The sequence below is a fragment of the Aquarana catesbeiana genome, linkage group LG04 (assembly GCF_042186555.1).
Source record: "Aquarana catesbeiana isolate 2022-GZ linkage group LG04, ASM4218655v1, whole genome shotgun sequence".
NCBI classification, from domain to species: Eukaryota; Metazoa; Chordata; class Amphibia; order Anura; family Ranidae; genus Aquarana; species Aquarana catesbeiana.
Genome location: NC_133327.1, coordinates 333,167,760 through 333,194,535, shown reverse-complemented (window position 1 = coordinate 333,194,535; position 26,776 = coordinate 333,167,760). Strand labels below are relative to the sequence as shown.

The following is a 26,776-nucleotide window of genomic DNA, read 5'->3' as shown; positions in this document are numbered from 1 at the left end:
TTATGGCAGTCCAGAAGTAGCATAATTCCAAGACTGTTTTATCTATATCATGACTATATACCAGCTTTATATTTTAGATTTTAAACCTTTTTATCAAATGTATTCTTTGACCATCAAAGAGAAGAAAATGTAATACTGTCCAACCCACATGGGAGTTATCAAAACATAAAACTTAATCTGTTCAACTTCACTTTATGGTAATTTCAATAGAAATTAGTAGGTAGTCTGGGATAATAGAGTAAAGGTGAAGATTATGAGGAAGATTGAGGCTGTGTGATAAGGTAACCTACAAACAACAACACAGTAAGCAAAAGATGACTTGTAAGGTAACAGATCATAACAAAAAGATTTAAAAAACAATTACATTTTTTATTAGTAGCATATAATATATATTTAAAATACGTTTAAAAACAAATAACTTGTATCATGATTTTCTAATACAGGGGTGATTTACCAAAACTGGTACATACAGAATTTGTTACATAGTAACCAATTAGCTTCTAAATTTTATTTTCAAAGCTTAATTGAACAAGCACAAGTTAGAAGCTGATTGGATACTGTGCACAGCTGTGTGCAGCAGTTTTAGTAAGGCCCCTTTCACACTGGTCGACCTGATCCCTACTGAGCAAGCAGATGACAGATCCATGTCCGCTCCGCTGATGCAGAGCAGACACAGATACAGCCCACTTTCCTACACAGGCTGTCAGATGGAAACTGACTGTCATCCGCCGATCCCCATCTGTTTGTTTTTAGTGGACAGGATCGGATTGGATGTTGGCGGGTGTCATAGAGAGCAATGGATGATCCCATTGGGTCCACCTGAAAAACTGACAGGTGGACCGATAGGTCTGTTAGTGTAAAAGGGGCCAATAATCTCCCCCACAGTGTCTTAATATAACACGTTATTATCCCTTACCCCCACCTATCTGCATAATCTATCTGTTTCAATTGTCATATAAATGACTCAAAAATATTGTATATTACTATTCAGCTGGATAGGTGATTGGTTGGAGTTTCTTCTGGATGCATTTCTCAAAATAAGATTCCACTTCTGTAGGAGAAGTATTGAGATTGATTTACTGTGTGCTGTTGCTACTAGAGCATTTCCACGAAAAAAGGAGGTTATCTCTGGGACAAGTGTAGAGGTGGTCGTGACATGTAATGTTGCATGCAAAATTCACAGATTTTGGGGGACTATATACATTTTTTTCATTCTCGCTGTAGGATGTGCTTTAGCAAAAGTGACATTTAAAAAAAAAAGTGATACAGTTTAAACTGTCTGCAAAAAAACTAAAAATGCACACATACCCCTTCAAAGGTTCTCCAAAGGTCTGTGTGCATTTCTTTTTATAAAAGCCAGAGGGGAAAATGTCATATGTGCAGTCAATTAAGAACCATTAATATGTTTCACATACTGTATATGCCACAGTATGCCATTAATGTGCTTCACATACTTGTCCTCCAGCCACTCAGCCACAGTTGTTGGCTCTCATCTCATCCCAGCCACAGACAACTAATGGCAAAAAAGGAAGCCAAACTCTTAATCAATGACAGCATGTCTGTATTTAACAAAGCCCTGGTACATGGACAATTCACCTGAGCTCCTTCTCTGACACATTTTGTGCTTAATAGAAGTAGCTCTGGTGGTCTGCCTGTGTATCAGGGTTCTGTTTGATAAAGAAAAATTTATTTAACACAGGTAATTGATCTGGAGTGTAGCTTCCTATTTTTATTTTCCATTACCTTAATCTGAATTTTCTGTAATCTACTTAAGGTCAATGATTAGATACTCATTACCAGTGTACTTCCTGACTTCTGTACTGTGTGTATTTTCTTCTCTATGCTTTCTGCATCAACAATCACATTCAGGCTTCCAATGGTGCTTTGATCTGGTTGGAGACAGAAGAGAGAACATTTACAGTGTTGATGGGGACAAGGGCCTCATCCTCACAACCCTTGCCCGGTGGTTGTGGGGGTCTGCGGGCAGGGGGCTTATCAGAATCTGGAAGTCCCCTTTAACAAGGCGGTCCCCAGATCCCGCCCCCGATGCAAATGGGTATGGGGTACATTATACCCCTACCCATTCACCAAAAAAGTGTAAAAAAGTAAAAACCACAATACACAATTTTTGACAAGTCCCGCGATGTCCACCCATCTTCAATCACGATGCTGACGGACCTGAAAAATAAAAAAAAAAGCTCTGCCTCGGTGAGAGGCATCCCACCAACTGCTGTCTCTTGGCTGTGACAGCTGTTATATATAGGCAAGGACGGGGCAACCCAGTGACATAACCGAGTGACCCCGCCCCTCCCAGAGGGGAGGAGCAGGGTCACCTGGTTATGTCAGCGGGTGGCCCCCGCTCTTGCTTATATAACAGCTGTCACAGCAAAAAGACAGCATTTACCGGGAGGCCTCCCATGGAGGTGGAGTATTTTCATTTTTTTTTCTATTTTTCGGGTCCATCTGTGCCGTGATTGGATGGATGGACATCGCGGGACACTTTTTTTTCTTTTTTAATAAGGGAATTTTTAAACTGTGTATTGTGGTTTTACTTTTTTACCTTGTTTGGTGAATGGGTAGGGGTACAATGTACCCCATACCCCTTCACATGGGGGGCTGGGATATGGGGGCCCCCTTGTTAAAGGGGGCTTCCAGACTCCGATAAGCCCCCCACCCGCAGACCTACACAACCACCGGGCAAGGGTGTGGGGATAAGACCCTTGTCCCCATCAACATGGGGAAAAGGTGCTCTGGGGGGACCCCAAAGCACTCTCCTCATGTTGAGGGCAAGCGGCCTTGTATGGTTTAAGAGGGGGGGCTTGCTCACCCCTCCATTTCCTGGCCTGCCAGGCTGCTTGCTTTGGATAAGCGTCTTGGTTTTTGGGGGGGACCCCACGCCATTTTTTTAAAAATTGTTGGCGTTGAGTTCCCCTTAAAATCCATACCAGACCCAAAGGGCCAAAGGGGTAGAATTTTATGTGTATAAAAATGAAATTAAATGAGGAATAAAAATGACGGTTGGTTTTAATAAAAGGAACATTTGGTGAAATAGGTTTTATATACCTATGTGTGTACCTTGTTATATAAAAGGTATATTTACATTTTTATACACATACAGTTCTCCCCTTTTTTCATATATATGTGTGTATTTGTGTGTGTGTGTGTATATATATATATATATATATATATATATATATATATATATATATGTGTGTGTGTATTTTACACAGTTTAAATTATGTCTCTAAGTTGTACACTTGTTTTTTTTATGAATCACAGCATACAGCTCTTTAGTCATTATCTTCCCAGCTGACACCGCTATTTGCGGCCCAGAGTGGGTTAATTGTATCCTCTATATAAATGTGATGTGAATGTCAGAGGATCAACTGATGAAAAAGGCGTGGCCGTGCCTTCAAATGCGTTCTGATTGGCCAGACACTGGTGGGCGGCTCCCCAGTTTGACAGCTCTGTTTCACTCCCACACAGAGACACACAGCCGATGTCTCCCTGAGGCTTTTCGAAGCTTCAGCTGCGTCCGGCATACGGAGATCGTGGATCCCTCCATAGAGACCTCCACGCGGTCCTCCTGTGACACTGCATGTGGAAGCTTCCCCTCACTTTAGCACTCTGTACATGCATCCACATTGTTCATGTAAGATTCTAGTGTTTTACCTTACATACTGAATACATTTTTATGCTGCTTAAGGATTGGCTTGGCGCTTCTCTCTCCTCTCTTTGCCTTTCTTTTTTTTCACAATAACAAATCTGACAAAGTTTACTGTGAAGAAAATGATCTATATTATTTATTTTATTTCTAAAGAGACAATACATAATAAGACCCCCTAACAAATACATGCAACATTAGTCTAACAAGGATCCAATCCCAAGGTAAGGCATGAAAATACATCTAGAAAACATTTACTGCACAATGCATAACATCAGAGAAGTGATGTATACAGTCAATACAACCACCCACTTGCAATACTAGATGCAAGGTCAATGAATCTGGAGGTCTCTACCACAGTAGAGTAATGCTGCGTACACACAAGCGGACTTTTCAACCGGACTGGTCCAACGGACCGAGTCCGGAGGACAATCCAATCATGTGTGGGCTTCATCAGACCTTCAGTGGACTTTTCCAGTTGAAAATCTGACTGACTTTAGATTTGAAATATGCTGCAAATGTTTACGTCGTAACTCCGCCGGACCCAGTTCCTATTGAGAAATCCGCTCGTCTGTATGCTAGTCCGACAGAAGAAAACACACGCTAGGGCAGCTATTGGCTACCAGCTATCAACTTCCTTATTTTAGTCCGGTCGTACGTCATCAAGTACGAATCCATCTGACTTTGGTGTGATCCTGTGTAGCAAGTCCGTTCATTCAAAAGTCCATCGGAAGTCCGTCAAAAGTCCGTCGAAAGTCCGTCGGAAAATCCGTCGGACCAGTCCGGTCGAAAAGTACGCCCGTGTGTATGCAGCATTAGCCAACTTGGAGGCAATGAAAAGCAATGCTTAATAAACTTGGACCTAAACAACCTAAAGTCCTGCCAATAGTTTAAGCATATGAAGCATATGAATCCCATGCAGTAGCACAACATGGTTACTCCACTTCAGGCCCTAGATGTGAAGTTTTACATAATACCTGAGGCTGAAAAAAAACAGACTTGTGGTAAGGCTGTAGACCTACCCCAAGTGACAGATCTCTTTTATAAAGGAAGTGTATAGCAAGGATCTGAATGTAGCTCCACAAAGCAACTGGAACATTTACAGTATATGAGATCTACACAGTCCAATCCCAAGTGAATGAAGATCATAATATATCAGGTACCAAGGCAGTCATCAAGAGCTGAGAAGTTTTATAATTCAACCTCCAAGCCCTGCTCTAGTGGGAATAGAAGGTTATGTGAGATAAGTGGAGGGGAAATTTTTGACAGCTCCGGGTGTGTTAACAGTCTGGAGATTTGAACTGTGTGCGGGAAGGCATATTGAACACCTATGAGGCAGTCACACCCAGGTAACAGTTATTAGAAACAATTAATATTAGTTAATGGGTTATGTGAGCCTACAGTGGACTGAAAAAAAATCTACCATGTTCCCCTTTTGCTAGAGAATTTGCATTATTGAGCTCACAGAAATAATCACCATCCTCTCCCTTTAAAGTAGAGAATGTTTACTTCCACTTGACTTACTCGCTAGATTAATCCAGATGGGAAGGAGTAATGGGGTCAGTAAATGCCCAAAAAGATCCACCTTCTGAGGAAACCCTACAGTTGAGAGAACAAGAGTCTGGGAGCATCTGGGAACATATCAGGATGGGCAGTGGTCTCATATCTATTAAACATTGGAAGGTGGAGGCCAACCCCCACTGCTAAAGGCAGTGGATGGCTGCTACAGGTACTGGCAGATTCCTAGTCCTCTTTCAGGATCTGTCTTACCAGTCAAACAATAGAATCAGTTAGGAACCCTAAACTCCTTCTAAGAAGCCCTAGATAGGGAAAGTTCAACATTGCCCTGCCACAGTAAATCCAACACCAAGGGGCCCCCAGGTGATAGATTACAGGCTGGATGAAAATCTAGAAACAAACACAGGTGGAAACAATTAGCCGCAGCAACCTCCAGCTTACCTGTGTCCCTCTGGTGCTAAAGGTGCCTAAATCCACGTGAGCTGCAGCTTGCATTGAAGGTCCTGATAGCCATTGCTGGAAAGAACCCCCATTAAAGCACCAGTTGGTCCTTCCTCTGTGTTGAGAGAGGCTTGGAACCAGAACCTCTAGCTCCTGGAATTGCTTCGCTCTGCCAAGGATTAGCACCCGGATTCATCTGGTCAAACAGGAACACATTCATGCCACACACCCAATGCAACTACTACATGAGCCCCCACCGTGCCCTACAGCGCAAACACCCAGATAGATAACTTCCACTGCCCTTGCTGGTCCCTGTCAAGGGAGTGTGACACAGTCTTCACCAGGCACATAAGGAGAAGGGGAACCAAGCCACCTCCTTCCAATACTGAAGAGGGGTCTGGCAGAGAACCCTACCAGGTAGGGGAGCTAGGTAGGTAAAGGAGGGGGGTGAACAAAAGCATAGCCAAAATAGCAGAGATCTCCCTCACCCAGGTTCCAGGTGATGCATCACCTCAACAAAAACTGAGCAGTTTGGCAAAAGTACATCCTTTGAAAGTGTCTTTGGTGATGCCTTTCTGGTTCCTGTTGGAGGAGGTGCCCATATCTCATGTGCTCTCCTGGAAGATAATTTGGGAAACACTGTTGAGAAGTTCTGCTTGAGCCAGCAATTAATGCAGCCACTGTTGTGTTACTCAGCAAGTCCAAGGTGTCATTTTTGACAGTGGGGAATTGCTGGTAAGAGTGCCAAAGTGATCAGCAGCAATGGAAGGAGGGGGCAGGGCATGTCAACTATGCCATTTGTACCTCTTGTGAAGTTTTTTGGGGAATATGTAGCATGCCGTAGGTCAGCAACTGCTAAAAAGGAACAGCAAGCATTCATAGAAGTGAAAGGTTAGTAAAAGCAGAGAACCCATTTGAATTGTAAATAATTTGAAATAAACTAGATCAGATATTTTTAATTTTTCTGAACAAAAATTAAAAAGAGTGTTTCTTGCAAAACATTATTTGATGATTGGATTTTTGGGATGCTGGTTTGGTCTAAGACAACTTTATGAATATTTCAGTAACAGAGAGTTTTTAGTAATTGTAGTACTCTAGTTGTTCTAGTGTAACGTATAATAAATCCAAGGTTTATTTCTGTCTGAAATTCACATAGGCTTTCCAAGAAGGAGTTAAAATGTTTTTACTTACTCAGAGAGAGAGACTGATCAATTATTTATAACCCTCAGCTCATTAACTTCAACAGAAAGATTTAATTGTAGTTTGAAATCTTAGTTTTTACTGTGCTGTGATAGACTGGCTGTTGGGAGGGGAGGGGGGGTAACAGAATAAATTTACATAAAACTAATAGGTATCAAGAGCAGTATGAATTTCTTTCCTGCAACCACTGGTTGTAGGAAAGACATTTGCATGATTCCCCCATCGACACAGACAGTGCTGACAGGGGAATCCCTCCTGCCTAGGGATGAGCTTCGAGTTCGAGTCGAACTCATGTTCGACTCGAACATTGGCTGTTCGCAAGTTCGCCGAACAGCGAACAATTTGGGGTGTTCGCGGCAAATTCGAATGCCGCAGAACACCCTTTAAAAGTCTATGGGAGAAATCAAAAGTGCTAATTTTAAAGGCTTATATGCAAGTTATTGTCATAAAAAGTGTTTGGGGACCTGGGTCCTGCCCCAGGGGACATGGATCAATGCAAAAAAAAGTTTTAAAAACGGCCGTTTTTTCAGGAGCAGTGATTTTAATAATGCTTAAAGTCGAACAATAAAAGTGTAATATCCCTTTAAATTTCGTACCTGGGGGTGTCTATAGTATGCCTGTAAAGGGGCGCATGTTTCCCGTGTTTAGAACAGTCTGACAGCAAAATGACATTTCGAAGGCAAAATTCCATTCAAAACTACCCGCGGCTATTGCATTGCCGACAATACACATAGAAGTTCATTGATAAAAACGGCATGGAAATTCCCCACAGGGAAACCCCGAACCAAAATTTTTAAAAAAAATGACGTGGGATTCCCCCTAAATTCCATACCAGACCCTTCAGGTCTGGTATTATTATTATTATTATTATTATACAGTATTTATATAGCGCAAACAGTTTACGTAGCGCTTTACAACTTGAGGGTAGACAGTACAAATACAATACAATTTGATACAGTAGGAATCAGAGGGCCCTGCTCCTTAGAGCTTACAATCTAAGAGGGAAGGTCAAGAGATACAAGAGGTAATAACTGTGGGTGATGTGCTGATTGAGAAGATAAATGTACAGTTGTTAGGTGGGGACCAGATAGGCTTCTCTGAAGAGATGAGTTTTCAGGGATGGAATGAAAGTGGATAAAGTAGTAGAAAATCGGACGGATTGGAGTAGAGCATTCCAGAGGATGGGGGAGGCTCTGGAGAAGTCCTGAAGGCGAGCATGGGATGAGGTGACAAGGGAGTTTGAGAGCAGGAGGTCTTGGGAGGAGCGAAGAGAACGATTAGGTTGGTATTTTGTGACTAGGTTAGAGATGTAGCTAGGGGCCAGGTTGTGGATGGCTTTGTAAGTTATAGTTAGTATCTTGAATTTAATTCGGTGACTGAGTGGCAGCCAATGGAGGGATTGGCAGAGGGGTGTAGCAGACGCTGAGCGGTTTGTGTGGTGGATGAGCCTGGCCGCAGCGTTCATGATGGACTGAAGTGGGGATAGCCTATTTAGAGGTAAACCAATGAGGAGGGAGTTGCAGTAGTCAAGGCGGGAGATGACCAGGGAGTGGATTAGAAGCTTTGTGGTGTCATTGGTTAGGAAGGGGCGTATCTTGGAGATGTTGCGAAGACAGAGGCGGCAAGCTTTGGATAGTGATAGAATGTGGGGTCGAAAGGTTAGTTCAGAGTCCAGGATTACACCTAGGACCTTGGCGTGGGGAGATGGGTTGATAGTTGAGCCGTTGATCTTGACAGGGAGATCAGGGGAAGTGGCACCTGAGGGAGGAAATATCATGAGCTCGGTTTTGGATAGGTTGAGTTTGAGAAAGTGATGTGACATCCAGGCTGATATGTCTGCTAATAAGTTGGTAATGCGTGAGGAGACAGATGGAGAGAGCTGGGGGGTGGAGAGATAGATTTGGGTGTCATCAGCGTAGAGATGATATTTAAAGCCGTGGGAGGCAATCAACTGACCCAAGGAGGTGGTGTAGATTGAGAAAAGGAGAGGTCCGAGAACAGAACCTTGGGGGACCCCAACGGAAAAAGGAAGAGGAGAGGAGGAAGTAGAGTTGTAAGTGACAATGGTATGGATTTTAAGGGGAACCCCGTGCCAAAAAAAAAAAAAAACGGCGTGGGGTCCCCCCAAAAATCCATACTAGACCCTTATCCGAGCACGCAACCTGGCAGGCTGCAGGAAAAGAGGGGGGGACGAGAGTGCGGCCCCCCCTCCTGAACCGTACCAGACCACATGCCCTCAACATTGGGAGGGTGCTTTGGGGTGGCCCCCCAAAACACCTTGTCCCCATGTTGATGAGGACAAGGGCCTCATCCCCACAACCCTGGCCGGTGGTTGTGGGGGTCTGCTGGCGGGGGGCTTATCGGAATCTGAAAGCCCCCTTTAACAAGGGAACCCCCAGATCCCGGCCCCCCCCTGTGTGAAATGGTAAGGGGGTACTTACCCCTACCATTTCACTAAAAAACTGTCAAAAATGTTAAAAATGACAAGAGACAGTTTTTGACAATTCCTTTATTTAAATGCTTCCTCTTTCTTCTATCTTCCTTCATCTTCTTCTGGTTCTTCTGGCTCTTCTGGTTCTTCCTCCGGCGTTCTCGTCCAGCATCTCCTCAGCGGCGCCTTCTATCTTCTTCTCCTCGGGCCCCTCCACTCCCATGGCATGGGGGGAGGCTCCCGCTCTTCTCTTCACCTTCTTCTTCATCCTCTTCTCTTCTTCCTTCTTCTCTTCTTCTCTTCTTCATTTTCTTCTCTGGGCCGCTCCGCACCCATGCTGGCATGGAGGGAGGCTCCCGCTGTGTGACGCAGTCTCCTCGTCTGACGGTTCTTAAATAAAGGGGGGTGGGGCCACCCGGTGACCCCGCCCCCTCTGACGCATGGGACATGACGGGACTTCCCTGTGGCATTCCCTGTGACGTCACAGGGAAGTCCCGTCAAGTCACCGTGCGTCAGAGGGGGGCGAGGTCACCGGGTGGCCCCGCCCCCCGTTATTTAAGAACCGTCAGACGAGGAGATTCCGTCACACAGCGGGAGCCTCCCTCCATGCCAGCATGGGTGCGGAGCGGCCCGGAGAAGAAAATGAAGAAGAGAAGAAGAGAAGAAGGAAGAAGAGAAGAGGATGAAGAAGAAGATGAAGAGAAGAGCAGGAGCCTCCCCCATGCCATGGGTGCGGAGCGGCCCGAGGAGAAGAAGATAGAAGACGCCACGGAGGAGGTGCTGGACGAGAACACTGGAGGAAGAACCAGAAGAGCCAGAAGAACCAGAAGAAGATGAAGGAAGATAGAAGAAAGAAGAAGCATTTAAATAAAGGAATTGTCAAATACTGTCTCTTGTCATTTTTAACATTTTTGACAGTTTTTTTGTGAAATGGTAGGGGTAAGTACCCCCTTACCATTTCACACAGGGGGGGCCGGGATCTGGGGGTCCCCTTGTTAAAGGGGGCTTCCAGATTCCGATAAGCCCCCTGCCCACAGACCCCCACAACCACCGGCCAGGGTTGTGGGGATGAGGCCCTTGTCCTCATCAACATGGGGACAAGGTGTTTTGGGGGGCTACCCCAAAGCACCCTCCCAATGTTGAGGGTCTGGTATGGAATTTAGGGGGAACCCCACGTCATTTTTTTTTATTTTAGCCGGGGTTCCCCTTAATATCCATACCAGACCTGAAGGGCCTGGTATGGAATTTAGGGGGACTCCCACGTCATTTTTTTTTTAAATTTTGGTTCGGGGTTTCCCTGTGTTGAATTCCCATGCCGTTTTTATCAATGAACTTCTATGTGTATTGTCGGCAATGCAATAGCCGCGGGTAGTTTTGAATGGAATTTTTCCTTCGAAATATCATTTTGCTGTCAGACTGTTCTAAACACGGGAAACATGCGCCCCTTTACAGGCATACTATAGACACCCCCCAGGTACGAAATTTAAAGGGATATTACACTTTTATTGTTCGACTTTAAGCATTATTAAAATCACTGCTCCTGAAAAAACGTCCGTTTTTAAAACTTTTTTTTGCATTGATCCATGTCCCCTGGGGCAGGACCCGGGTCCCCAAACACTTTTTATGACAATAACTTGCATATAAGCCTTTAAAATTAGCACTTTTGATTATTCATGTTCGTGTCCCATAGACTTTAACAGTGTTCGCGTGTTCGAGCAAACTTTTTTCCTGTTCGCATGTTCTGGTGCGAACCGAACAGGGGGGTGTTCGGCTCATCCCTACTCCTGCCAAGCAATTGTCTGGGGGGGTGGGGGAAGCCGCCCCCGCCAGAAGATATTGATTATTGCTAGCAGCTATAGCAGCTGCTGGCGATAATCACAAGAGAATCCGGCAGACTGGTTGTACCTAAGTTGGTCGATCGATCAACTTGGTACATTTCGCCTGCCCATTAACAGTTAGACTCTTGGCCAGTTCCTGCTGAACCAGCCGAGATTCAAACCGTGTATGGCCGGCCTAAGGCAGACATTCTCCTAATAGCCAATCTGTCTCAGATTGACTGATTGAGAGGTCTCAGAAAGTTAATGAACTGATGACTACAGCTCACTGAACAGATTCTGTTTGTGAGTAAGTAAACAAGTTGAAAGCTTTTTTTGAGGGCCCTTAGTTAAGACGGCCATAGATGGTTCGAGTCTCGGCTGGTTCAGCAGTAACCAGCCAAGATTCGAACCATGTATGAGCAGGCAGAATGTACCCAAGTTGATCGATCGATTTGGGTACAGCCAGCCTGACGGATTTTACATGTGATTATTGCAAGAGGCTGTTATAGCAGCAGTGATGGCTCCCCCCCCCCCCGCCAAGAGAACACAATGGCTCAGCAGGAGGGATTCCCCTGTCAACACTGTGTTGATGGGGGAGAATCGATTGAATTTCTTTCCTGAAACCACGTCTATGGCCAGCCTTAGTAAAAGCTTAAAGGCTAAGTTCACCTTTTGTACAGCTTTTTTTTTTTTTCTAAATTCCAACTCCCCTATTACCAATATAGCATTAATGTACTTATTTTGCAAAAATAAAACAGTTTTTCATTTATTCTACACACGCTTACCTCACTGTCCTCATGGCTGTTTGAAAACACTACTCCATTACTTCTGCCTTACTTCCCGGACAGACTTTAGGTCATGGCACAGGAAGAAGTGGACCAGCTGAGGGTAGATGATGCAGGGTGTGTGCTAATGAGGTAAGCTGGTCAACTCCTTCCTGTGTCATAACCTAAAGTCTGTCCAAGAAGTAAGGCAGAAGTAATGGAGCAGTGTTTTCAAATAGCTATGAGGACAGTGAGGTAATTGTGTAGAATAAACGGAAAGCTTTTTTATTTTTGCAAAAGAAGTACATTAATCATATATTGGTACATAGGGGAGCTGGAAGAAAAAAAAAAGGTAAACAAAGGTGAACTTAGCCTTTAATTTTAACGAAACAAGCTATACTCATTGATGTATATTAGCTTTGGATGGGTACCAGCGTGTTGAATATATCTTCTCACATTTCTTGAATGACACAGTTTTCTTTCTTTAGTTTTTAATATTAATGTCCCTCCTGTAGAGGCTCCCCAAATACTAGTGAATGCTACAGTTTCAATAATCCTTCAGAGAAGCCTTACATCTTTGTTTAGCTTATCAGTAGCTACAGGAGCTAGGCAGAACTGTGAATTCTGGTGATGATGATGATATCTCATATCTGATGATTGTAAGATGCATTTCAGCAAGATATTTATATAAACATATGTATGTTAGACATACAGTCTGAAGCATTGTTGTATTTTTGGAAATGAAAACCCTCAGTTGCAAAAAACTAGCTGAGTGTAAACATAATTACAACATAAAAAATATTTTTTTTTAATATGCCAAGAGTATTTGAACTTACTTTTGTCTATTGTTTTCACATTTGATACATAGCAGTTTCATATTGCTTGATGTTTTTGACTGTTAGATCATCAAAATATTTTAGTTTATTACTGTTTTAATCAATTGTGTAGATAAACAAACAGCCTTTTATTTGAAGTACATAATTCATCTTGATTGGACATATAACACATTTCATTTTGCCTGTTTACCATTTCTATGTTGTTTACTCTGCTACAGGTTTGAAGCCAACAGTCTGTATTTTCCACTGGGAATATATTTAACAGAAACTTGGGGTGATGAAGTCTGTCCTGGATGGCCTGGCAGACACAACATTCAGAACAATTACTACTGACCTTCTCTATATGGGACCAAACGAAGTCCAGTATGAAGACACAAAGAGTGATCTTTCTAAACTGGGCTATTACCCACAGAAACTACCTTTATCCTCCTATCAAGAAAAAATAATAGACGGTCAAAGTACTCTACATCTGGATTCATTTAATGCAACTGAATTTTACAACAAGTCATTCACTACCTTTAAAGATGGTGATGGCAAAATACAATGTGGAAACAACTTCATGGACATGGAATGCTTTATGATTCTTACCCCAAGCCAACAGCTAGTTGTTGCTGCTCTTTCCATAACCCTGGGTACTTTTACTGTGTTAGAGAACATGCTTGTGCTCTGTGTCATCTTGCAGTCTCGTACTTTGAGATGCAGACCCTCCTACCATTTTATTGGCAGCTTGGCAGTTGCTGATTTTCTAGGCAGTGTGATTTTTGTCTACAGTTTTGTTGATTTCCATGTTTTTCATCGGATAGACACTCCAAATGTTTTTCTGTTCAAACTAGGGGGTGTCACAGCTTCATTCACAGCCTCAGTTGGCAGTCTGTTCTTAACTGCAATAGACAGGTACATCTCCATACACAGGCCATTGTCATATAAAAGAATAGTCACAAGGACAAAAGCTGTCATTGCATTCTGTATGATGTGGACGATAGCTATTGTCATTGCAGTGCTTCCTCTGCTAGGATGGAATTGCAAGAAGCTAAAATCCGTATGCTCAGATATTTTCCCTCTTATTGATGAGACCTATCTGATGTTTTGGATTGGGGTAACCAGTGTTCTTTTGTTATTTATAGTGTATGCATATATGTATATATTGTGGAAAGCTCACACCCACGCTGTGAGAATGTTGCAACGGGGCACTCAAAAGAGCATCATAGTTCACACATCAGAAGATGGCAAAGTGCACATCACTAGACCGGACCAGACTCGTATGGATATCAGGTTAGCAAAAACCCTGGTCCTCATTTTAGTGGTGTTAATCATTTGTTGGGGTCCACTCCTCGCAATTATGGTTTATGATGTCTTTGGAAAGATGAACAAGACCGTAAAGACAGTGTTTGCCTTCTGCAGCATGCTTTGTTTGCTAAATTCAACTGTGAATCCCATCATCTACGCTCTTCGAAGCAAAGACTTAAGAAGTGCATTTTGTAGCATGTTCCCTAGTTGTGAAGGGACTACGCAGCCTCTTGATAACAGCATGGAGTCTGACTGTCAGAACAGACATGCACATAATAGTAACGTCCACAGAGCAGCTGAAAGCTGCATTAAAAGCACGGTAAAGATCGCCAAAGTGACCATGTCAGTATCTACAGATACATCTGCTGAAGCAGTGTAAGTCCGTCTTGCTGATAGAAAAGAAAGCGGAATGTGCCCCTCTTAATCTCAGTTAAGTATATTGAGAGAAAAACTGCAACTAGTATCCCTACTATTCATACAAAATTAAGGCAGTAAGAAAAATGGAGATTTCACACAAAAAGTTTACTCTGTTAAAATCCTTAGTTTAGAATACAAAAAAGAGTACTAATTTTATTATACAAGAATATTTTTTAATTATATAGTTTCATTTATTTTGAAAAAAAATTGAACAAATCTGATATAGATTTAAATTTTTTAAAGTATTGTTTGTAGTCTTTGAAGTATTCTGTGTTGTCCATTCGGACCTTTATCTTATGTATTGTGTTTGTCAAGACATGCAAACAAAGAAAAACTGGAAGACTTTTTAATACCTCACATCACTATGATGAAAGTTTTGCCTAATATAGTTCTAGAAATTAGAGGTAATCTTCTGGTTTGCAAATTGCAGATACATTTAATCTACAAGTTTGACACTGAAAGATTGAATATGGTTTGCTTTACTTGCACAGAAATTGAGATCTTAACATGTGCTTGAATTGATTGTGGTAAAATGGAATTGTATATGACATTCAGTAAAGAACAGTAGACATTACATTTATGCAAGGTCCTACTGTTGAATAATAACATTTATTTAACATAATGTAGGACTGACATCTCTTTAAAACCTTAAAGACCAGGGATGTCTTGTGACAAAAATGGAATGGAAACAATGGCTTTTGCAAACAAGGGCATTGGTGTGCTATCAGCTGTTTGTTCAAAGATTGACAGTGTATAACAATACTGTTGTGAATTTAATGTACTTAACCATACATAGAAGTAGGTTGAAGTCAGTGATCTAAACTACTGATATCCTATATGTTTTAAATGTACAGGATCATACATATATCAAGTTAAAAAAAGTTATATAAAAACTTTTAATAAGTTTTAATGTAATGTTACAATTTAATGTATTTACTTTGTGTTAGTCAATGTAATGTGCATGTCTGTTTGTAAATAACGAAATAGGTCATCTTATTAAAAAATGACCGACAACTATAATTAAGTATAATATAGCTCTTGTTGCACTATTTGCACATGAATTCAGTTTCTAAAGTTGAGTTCTACCATAGTATTATTGAATTAGTTGAGAACTAAAATATACTTTTTGTCTATAAAGTATTAACAGATATGTGATGAGACTACAGCTATTTACTAAGATGAAATACTAAATCATGAATTAGTTTTAAAAAATTGCCTCTTCTAGAAAAGCACAAAATGATCAAATTCTTCCCATGAAATGGCATGCCAATATCACAAACAAGTACTGCATGTAAAAATTACATTGGAAGCCAGGACATATACACCACACCGAATATTGACAGCTCACTCTTTATAAGTAAAGAAGTCATGGTAATGACTTTGTTAAAGTAATACTTTAAAAGGATATTATATCCCATATGACTAATGTAATGTTTATTGATGTGCAACTTTTTATTTTTGTGAAGTACAAAACATTTTTACTACTACAACAAAATATGTCATAACTTTAATATGGAAATCAGCTATTATGGTAAAAAAAGAGGACCAATGTTCCCTTTATGTAGGCACTTTTATTTTGGTTGTAATAAAATGTAGTCTACTTATTATTATTATTTAGGGCATATTTATTAAGGGAAAATGATCTAATGATTTGTCTCTATCAGGATATCAGTTGGTCATTTAGCCACTGGGTCATGTCTGAGCCATTCATAAACTGCTGCCACTGCTTAATTTTGATAAAATTTGTTGATTAGAAATGAACTAATTTGACATGGCACACTTTATAAATTCTAATAGACACATTGCTGAATACTGTATGTTGCGTCTTAATGTGTAATGAATCAGGACAAATCAAGGAAGGCAAATGTTCCTGAATTTACCAACAAGTTAATAAACTAACTCCACTGGCATGCATTTCATTAACATAGAGCATAGAGTTTGTATACAAAAATAATATTATTATACAGGATTTATATAGCACCAACAGTTTACGCAGCGCTTTACAACATGTGGGAAGACAGTACACTTACAATACAAATCAATACAGGAGGGATCAGAGGGAATAATAATTTCTGGGAACTATTTAGTGTAGCTTAATAGAGGAAACAACTATTTTGAAAAGAGGAAGCACTGCAAATATGAAGGATATGTGTTATAAACTGAGAGCCTCATGTTTAGACTCCATAGCCTATTGTTCCACTGGTGATGCCATTGGTTTTGGGGCATATTATCATTTAATCATTCATTGAATTGATATTTGATTCATGAAAGATATTAAAAATAAAATAAATGTAACAGTTGATTTTTGCAATCTACTGCTATAAAATAATTATTCATGTTATGAACTCCGCATTTATACAAATTTTAAAAAGATAACAGGGTCATAAACTACTTTACATGTGAAATTACGCTATACATTTTTGGAGAAGTTAACTTTATAATAAAGTTTATTATTGTACGCTTATATATATCAAGGGGTAAGGAAGGTTAGGTTAAAAAATGTCATATTATAAATATGATATATTCTTTATTTTCATAGAAGATAAAAAGTGCCAAAACAAAATGAATTTTTGCATGCTACTGATAGTTCTAAGGACAATTTTGAAGGTATTTTTCTTACACAGTTTTATATGAACCAAGTCAGTTAAATTCACAATTCACTCTCTAAATCAAGTGTTCTTCCTAAACAGCTTAAAACCCCTATGTCATCATATGCCATCATTTTTAGGGGAAAAAAAATGAAAAAAGCAAGCAGTTTTGACCAACTTACTGCCACCAAATAGGACACAGTTTTAGGATCAACAAAAAAACAGCCAGACATTTTTGAGCATCATGTTTTGCAGGTATTCATTAAATAACAGATAAACTAATACAAGTTTTAAGCAGATCAGGTATTCTCTACTAGTATAAGAGGAAAGTTGTTGTTAGTACAATTGCTTATTGGAGCTTCACACTGGTGCATGATCCTTTACATTGTCTTATGAGAAAACAGTTATCTGAATTGTCCTGCTGAAGCTCATTGTTAGTGAAGCATTGCTTCATTTAAGCAGGATATTCTTGTACAAAAATGTGACCTGTTCAGCAGAAACTGTGTGTACTGCTGTCTTTTCAACAGAAGCTAATCTGAATATGAGCTTCTGTCAAATGGTCATGCTGGAAAACCAGCATTCAATCAGCTCTTACAGTCAATGTATGCAGTGTTGATTAGTGTATTCTGATGGGAGGTGGAGTATCCACTGTCAGAATACAAAGACACAGCGGGATTGATCCTTTCATCAGTATGGCTTGTGTTGGTGTGGAGGTTTTTTTTTTCGTTCAACCTACTAGTTGAATGAAAAAAAAAAAAAACTCAACGTGTATACCCAGCTTTTCATACACCTGCTAATTGGGCAGGAAGTACTGCTGTACCTTTGTAACATAAGGGTCATGAATATAGTTTTAGGCATGCATACATTCAATTTGAGTTCTATTAGCCTACTATTGCACAATTAATGCAGTAGGAATCATTGAACCCCATGGGCAACTGTGGACAGTATACAAAAGTATTTAAAGTGCTGGTCAGAAGTCAATAAGATGCATCTTTTCTTTATTAATAGCAAAATAAAGTTTAGTGTTTTTTTATGTTTTTTTAATGCTGACAAAATGAGAGAAACCACAAACCTAATCTAAATTCAAATAACCAACCAGTTCTTTATTAGTATACCAAAAATGTTTCCACAGTAGACATTGGAGTTGATTTTCCTAAAGTATTAGAAGGGTCACTTAGCCCCAGTAAACCAGTGTTCATTTTAAATACCCAGAGGTTGTTCACCTAACAAAGTGAATTTTACTTTGAGCTAATAGTTCTAGAGTTAGGTGAAGCACTGTTTCTTTAATACATAATAATGTGTTAGCGAAAATCCTGGTTTTTATCTCCTTTGCACATGGATGAGTACAGCTTCACCGTATTTACTAACATTCACTTTGCAAAGTCAACAAACACATTCACTATGTTAGTTGAACAGCATCTTCTTTAATAAATTATTCTTCTTAAGTCTTTATAAGAAACATTTACACCTGAAAACACATTTTCCATTCCATTGCTAGTCTTTTAGCATGACGGCTTAGAGAATAGTTTAAAAAAAGTAGCACATTAATATTTTATGCCAGTAAATTAAGTAGAACAGCTTGTCTTGGTGTCTTCTAGGTATTAAGGATGCATTACGTTTCATTAGAAATAAGGTTATTAAATATGTTTAAGACTAGTTAAAACAATATACAAGATCCCTTAGGCCATTTCCAATGTACTCAGTGCAGGAAGATACACATTTGTTATATTCTTACACAGAATTCAAAAGCACAATACACCAGAATAAAGGCCAGTTAAATAACTAATAAATCATTTTGCACTTGAGAGATTCTTAGTCATTTAGCGCTGGCATTTGCCAATAGTATGCTGAAATGTAATAATAAATATTCAAATGAAAAATGAGCTGAAGTGAAAATAAACAGATGCAAACAAGAGCCATTTTTGAAACTGTATTCTTGTACATGCAACAAAAACTTTTACAGGTTGTTTTATACTATCAAGACTTAAATAAATCGCGGGACAATGGGGCTGTCTGGCACTGAAACTAGTGCTTGTTCATATGACAAATCATATCGTGTACAAGTTTGTGACATTCATTCATTATTCATTTCCATGCCAAGCCTACTGGGGCTAAGTTAGTTTAAAGAAATAAGCTACCTGAATTACAGTTCCAATGTTATGTATTTACTGTGTAGTGTGCTAAAAAGCAAATCTGCAGTGTCATTTTATTTTTATAACAGGGCCTTATGAAACCTCTTGTATATACATTTTAGGCTTTTACTTTTTTTCTCTTACTTTTAAATAGTATTTATATGTCAGCTTAAAAGCACTTGGAACATGTGACATAGCATTTGACAAAGGTGTGCTCATTTTTACTTTTAGTTAACAACCCAAGTTACCTTGCATAAATGAGCAGTTATTTTTAGAGCATGCATTCAACCCTAAAAATGTTTTAAAGAGAACCAAGTGGTCTATACTAATACAATAATATAAAATGATGTATGAATGTCACAGCATTTGCACAGCCTTCGTGATTAATCCCAATTATGTGTTTAATATGTTTCCTATATTTGTCAGCTCCATCTAGTGTCCATAATGCAGTATTTTCTTGAAATATTGCAGTCATGACCCCTAGATGGTGCTGACAATCATAGGAAATTAACATATTAGGCACATTACAGTGAATACTCGTTATGGCTGTGTGAATGCTGTGACATTGGCTTAGCATTTTGTTATACATAGACTGCGAAGTGTTGCCTTGGCTTTCATCACACATATAACATGGTAGATTTCTGTGTTAGAAAGATTACTCCTAAGTCTCACAGGCAAGCAAATGGATCGCTCATAAATTTTTAAAGAAAAACTTAATGATGCCGTCCATTGAACTGATGTGCTAAAAGACAATGACATCTTTTTAGGTTAGCTGATTATGTATATTATAATGAAAGTAGCAATGCCTGCTTCTGGCACAAGAAATGTATGAATGTGATGGACATGTATAACTGGATATGTAAAGCTAGTTCTGAGGACCGACCATCTCAATGTTTTTGCTAATGAAACAAATACATATAACTATTATTAGTTTCATTCACTAGCTGAAGCAAAGAATAGTTTCCATATACACATGCTTTACTCAGCACTTTTTTTTTATAAATAGAATATAGTGATACATTTTAATGAGACAATATTACATTTATATCAATAAAGGCCAGACAACATTGTGACAACAAATAGTCAAGATGTTAAACTGCACTTTCAATATAATCAAAGGTGAATATGGCACACTCTCCATAATCCAGCATCGCAAGCAAACTTTATTGATCCTGAAGGACTATAAAAACCCTGCCTTAATGGTCTTAATCTATTATCTAAAAAAAGTGAGATCTGGGTCCCTATAGGTGCTAATTGTGTGGTTTAGACTCTGACATTAGAGCTTTTTAAATAACATATTTAGCCTATATACTTATGGCTAAATCTTAAAACAGACAGTATACAGTCACTGAATGACATCTTTAAACTTATAACATTGGACTTTACATTTACCAGGCACTGTGATTGTTTAGCACATATATACCAGAATGTAAGCAACACAAGCAAAAATATATTGGAAATTGTGCTAACAATAAAAAAATGTTGCCACCAATGCTCCGAATCCTTGTTTCAATTTTGGTCCTCCTTTGCAGAAATGACAGCCGGAAGCAACAAGTACAATGAGCAACAAGTACTTTTCTTGTTAACAGTTTATATCTTGTTTATAGTCCATCCACTCATCTGTGAAGGTTCTAAGTTATGCAGGTGATTGGTCCAGTTGAATGTGGCTAACCATTACAATCTTTTCTAGGCAATTATTAACTTTACAATCAAAATTCCTAAAATTCATTGTAGTAAAAACATACCTTATGTAAAATAAAACTAAGGCAAGCTCAGTCATCTTTTCAAACCAATCAAAAACATGCCTTGTCTTCACAACCCAGTTGAAAACTGCTCATGGTAACTGCACGTTTGCTATTAATATATATCCCACAGAGTTTGGTATTCTCAAAAATGATTACATTGCTTTTATTAACTTATTTTTTTGAATAAGCTGAATGGTGCCTTACAAGATAGAAAGTTACTATATTATTGTTATTAAACAGTAAGACTGAGTGCACCTTTCTAATAGGTCTCAATGGGGGGGGATTTACTAAAACTGGAGCACACAGACTGTAGTGCACCTGTGCATAGTAACCGATCAGCTAGGTTATATTGTCTAAGCTTAATTGAACAAGCCAAAGTAAGAAGCTGATTGGTTACTATGCACAGCTGCACCAGATTCTGTATGTTCCACTTTTAGTAAATCTTCCCCAATGTGTTCATATATTTCCATCTCTTATCTTGACTTGTATGAACTGTAATAGTAACTGTTCAGTCTAATCTTGTGTTGATTGTCTATTAAAAAAATGTTCATACACTGTATAAATATGTATTTGAAGAAAAACAAAAACTTGTAAATTTGTATCATACAGAAATGATCTTGTTGTTGCAATTGCTGTACATGCTTTCTTACACTGGCCTTTTAATAAAACTGTTGGAATGGTTGAAGATGAACGGAAAATATATCTGCTCTAACAGGGCTGAATGTATGTAAATATGATAAATACGTTTTGTTGGAAACTCTTGAGAAGCTGAGTAAAAATTATCTCCAGTTTTATGGTGGAATAGATAAGCATTGATGCTATCTGCTGACTAGTGGAGTCCTATAGGCCTGCTAAAACATACTTAAAAAAGCCTGTTCTTTCAACCAATAGAAGTAGAAAATCAAAATAGCCCAAGTTTATTTCCATTTTCACAGCTAGGTACATTGAGTGAGGTTCATTAAGAGTCAAAGCCCAGTATCAGATCTCAGTCATGCTCTGTACATCAGCTAGTGCACAGCTGGTTTGTGATACCTTGCTTTGCTCTCAGTAATTAATGGAGATTATTCAATATTGTCTGTGATTCAAACATTGAACTTCCTAAGAGAAGAATATTGTGTATTTTGATGTTTGTTCAGCTGGTAGCTCCCCGTGTTTCTGCTACAATATCTTTTGTTCAGTAATCTGTTTCAAAAATGTACACAAAAGTACTAGTATAATTGTCTTTTAAAGTATTTTCACTCTCTGTAGGAAAGTGTATTTCTGTAATGTTTCCAATATAAGACTACCATACCATATTTTATTTATACTCTGTAATTAAACTGTTCTTTGAAACATATGATCACTGTGTTGTTCTCGTGTAATTATGATTGTCTGTGGGTTATTAGTATTTTGATTTAAAGCAGCAGTGGTACTTCAGAATGCACAATAAATAATCAGAACAGCTGAATTTCAGAAAGGTTTATTAAGAAAATATGAAGACCCCTATTTGTTTGAGCACCACATTCCCATCAAATTGCTGTTTAGTGTCAGACTGATGTTCAAACAGTTAGATACCATGGCTCCGTCAGAAAGTAATTGTATTTTGTGGTCACACCTGAATATACAAGATTGCACCAGCCAAAATCAAGAAACTATTGCTCTCAGAACAGGCTACAAGCAAAAGTTGTGGAAGGACAGACATGTTGATTACACCAGTGGTTCTCAACCCTGTCCTCAAGTACCCCCAACAGGCCATCTTTTGGGAATTTCTCTTAGATAAAAAAGCTGTCCAAAATACCAAGTCATTGACTGTGATTTAAAGCACCTGTGCAAGATAAAGGAGAACCTGCAAACATGGCCTGTTGGGGGTACTTGAGGAAAGGGTTGAGAACCACTGGATTACACTACAACCCCTGGCAAAAATTATGGAATCACCAGTCCCTGAGGATGTTCCTTCAGTTGTTTATTGTTGTAGAAAAAAAGCAGATCACAGACATGGCCAAAAACTAAAGGCATTCCAAATGGCAACTTTCTGGCTTTAAGAAACACTAAAAGAAATCAAGAAAAATAATTGTGGTGGCCAGTAACAGTTAGATTTATAGAACAAGCACAGGGAATAAATTATGGAATCACTCAACTCTGAGGAAAAAATTATGGAATCATGAAAAACAAACAAACAAAATAACACTCCAACACATCGCTAGTACTTTGTTGCACCACCTCTGGCTTTTAGAACTGCTTGCAGTCTCTGAGGCATTGACTTAATGAGTGATAAACAGTACTCTTCATCAATCTGGCTCCAGCCTTCTCTGATTGCCGTTGCCAAATCATCTTTGCAGGTTGGAGCCTTGTCATGGACCATTTTCTTTAACTTCCACCACAGATTTTCAATTGGATTGAGATCCGGACTGTTTGCAGGCCATGACATTGACCTTATGTGTCTTTCTTCAAGGAATTTTTTCACAGTTTTTGCTCTATGGCAAGATGCATTATCATCTTGATAAATGATTTCATCATCCCCAAACATCCTTTCAATAGATGGGATAAGAAAAGTGTCCAAAATTTCAATGTAAACCTGTGCATTTATTGAAGATTTAATGACAGCCATCTCCCCAGTGCCTTTACCTGACATGCAGCCCCATATCCTAATTGACTGTGGAAATTTGCATGTTTTCTTCAGACAGTCGTCTGCATAAATCTCATTGGAACGGCACCAAACAAAAGTTCCAGCATCATCACCTTGCCCAATGCAGATTCGAGATTCATCACTGAATATGACTTTCATCCAGTCATCTACAGTCCATGATTGCCTTTCCTTAGCCCATTGTAACCTTGTTTTTTTGTGTTTAGGTGTTAGAGATGGCTTTCTTTTAGCTTTTCTGTATGTAAATCCCATTTCCTTTAGGCGGTTTCTTACAGTTTGGTCACAGATGTTGACTCCAGTTTCCTCCCATTTGTTCCTCATTTGTTTTGTTGTACATTTTCTGTTTTCAAGACATATTGCTTTAAGTTTTCTGTCTTGACGCTTTGATGTCTTCCTTGGTCTACCAGTATGCTTGCCTTTAACCACCTTCCCATGTTGTTTTATATTTGGTCCATGTTTTAGACACAGCCGACTGTGAATAACCAACATCTTGTGCAACACTGCGTGATGATTTACCCTCTTTAAAGGAGTTTGATAATCCTCTCCTTTTTTTCAATTGACATCTCTGGTGTTGGAGCCATGCTTCATGTCAGTCCACTTGTTGCAACAGCTCTCCAAGGTGTGATCACTCCTTCTTACCTACATACTAACAAGCAGATTTAATCTGATGCAGGTGTTAGTGTTTGTAATGAAAATTTACAGGGTGATTCCATAATTTTTTCCTCAGAATTGAGTAATTTATTACCTGTGCTTGTTCTATAAATCTAACTGTTACTGGCCACCACAATTATTTTTTTGATTTCTTTTAGTGTTTCTTAAAGCCAGAAAGTTGCCATTTGAAATGCCTTTAGTTTTTGGCCATGTCTGTGATCTGCTTTTTTTCTACAACAATAAACAACTGAAGGAACATCCTCAGGGACTGGTGATTCCATAATTTTTGCCAGGGGTTGTACACTACAAGTGCCCAAAAGCATACACAGTGTACAATTTACATGACAATCTCATTTAAGCAGGAAAGAAGGTATATAGCATTTTTAACAACTTGACCTCTGGAAGATTTACCCTCCTTCATGACCAGGCATGCTTTGCGATACTGCATTGCGTTACTTTAACTGACAATTGCGCGGCCATGAAATACTGTATCCAAAAAAATGTATGTCCTTTTTTGCCATAAATAGAGCTTTCTTTTAGTGGTATTTGATCACCTGTGTTTTTTTTTTTTTTTTTTGCACTATAAAAAAAAACTGACAAGTTTGAAAAAGAAACAATATTTTTTACTTTCTGCTATAAAACCTAAAAATCAAATTTCTTCAAGAGGCTAATATGTATTCTGCTACATAATGTTAGTAAAAAAAAAACAATAAGCGTATATTGATTGGTTTGTGCAAATGTTAAAGCATCTACAAACAATGGGATAGTTTTATTTATTTTTTACTAGTAATGGCAGTGTTCAGTGACTTATAGTGGGACTGTGATATTGTGGACCTTCTGACACTTTTGACACTTTTTGGGGACCATTGACACTAATACATTTATCAGTGCTAAAAAATATGCACTGTCACTGTACTAATGGCACTGACTAGGAAAGGAATAAACATCAGGGGTGATCAAAGGGTTAACTGTGTGCCAAATAGTGTTTTACTATACCATGTGAGGTGCTTTTACTAGAGGAAGAGATGGAATTTATTCCCTCCTGTCAGAATGGCGATCTGCCTTGTTTAAATAGGCAGATCGCCATTCTGTTTCTCTGCCTAATGATTGGTGAGTGCTTGAGGACATCAGGTACCAATGCACCCTGCGATCAGCTTCCACTGTGTGTAATCACAGCGGAAGCAAGCCGCCGGCGGGACACATGTGCGCCCTCTACCCAGAAGTGTCAGATCATGTATATATACGTGATCTGGTGCACAGGTGCTGCCCTGTAGCAGTAAAACTGCTATAGGGTGGACCTGAAGCAGTTAAGGAAAAGGAAAATCTAAAACTTCAATTAAAACTTTTCCTGATTTGAGTTATTGCTTAGAGCAGTGGTCCCTAAACTGTGACCTGCAGGCTGGACTCATTATTTATCCCATTGATACCAATGATAAGATATTTCCACTGACAAAAATAAGGGAGCGTAATTTCTTTCTACACCAACAATGGGGCATTATTCCTGCCAACGACACAATGGGGCATTATTCCTGCCAATGACACCAACAATAGGGCACTCTTCCTTAGACTGATCCCAAAGATAGGGCATTATTCCTGCTCACTGACCAAAAGCACTAGGTAATTTTTTTACTCCCACTGACCGCTAAGCCTGAATAATTATTTACTCCCACTAGCCATTGATGCCAAAGCATTTTTTACTCTCACTGGCCACAATCTGGTCCCTTAAAATCTAAAGGACAGTAAACTGTCCATTTGGTTGGAAATTAGTTTAGGAACCCTAGGCTTAATGTAACACAGACAATTAGATTTTCCGCAATTAAAAAAAAAAGAACAGCCACAATGAGTGATATATCACAATTTACTACTAGGGCATTTTGAAAAGTATACTGCTTAAGTAAATAATCGGTCTTATTTTATTAGGTAATGTGCAAAATTAAGTTTTCCAAAGCAACATATCAGCATTGTTCTTTGAGTATAATAGTAAATATAATTTTTGCTATGTTTTACTGCATTTGCACTCCAGCACTGTGATTTGTAATCAATAAGTCTAAATGAGTAACAATCTGTAGCAATCAGTCATCATTCTCATGTAATTACTTATTACAATAAAAACTGAAATGATGGATTATTCTCAGTTTCTATGTATAACTTAACTTATCTTTTGTACAGTGTAAATACAATGTTTAGGTCTTTCATGTGTATCATAGTACACTGTCATAATCAAAAGTCCACCTACAATTAGTTTGCAATGAACAGCCCAAAACTTTGTGTTAAATACAGTGCACAGTAGTTTCTCAATTTGACAGATATGTGTTATAGCATAAAAATAGAACACCCTTACACAAAAGCCTTTGTCCGCAAAATGTGACACTGCAGCTATTCAGGGAAATAAAGTAAGAGATAAAGTAAATTTGTGACAGGCCTGAACAATTACAACTCTGCATATGATAAAAAAAATAAGCATTGATCACCTTCAGTGAAATAATGGTCTCTTTCTCTCATATTGGTCAATAAGGATGTAAATCACATTAAAGAATCAGTAGAAAATGGGAAGAAAGAGGAAGGGACTTAGGTGTCCGTTTATGAAGCAGTGAACAGCGATGATCCCAAGGATCGCCGCTGATCACAGTCCATAGACAGTTTATGGAACAGAGATAATCAT

The 26,776-nt window shown here is 39.1% G+C and overlaps 1 protein-coding gene across 2 annotated transcripts in view; it reads left to right on the top strand.

Annotated features, from left to right (window-relative positions):
- CNR1 (cannabinoid receptor 1) overlaps nt 1–22,176 on the top strand; it is a 119,709-nt gene extending 97,533 nt beyond the window's left edge. For both annotated transcript variants that reach the window (XM_073626918.1, XM_073626920.1), the window contains one exon: nt 12,890–22,176. In XM_073626918.1, the coding sequence (XP_073483019.1) occupies nt 12,949–14,337 (1,389 nt within the window). In that variant the 5' untranslated portion in view covers nt 12,890–12,948 and the 3' untranslated portion in view covers nt 14,338–22,176. The remainder of the gene's footprint in view (nt 1–12,889) is intronic.
- Nucleotides 22,177–26,776: the final 4,600 nt, after the last annotated feature.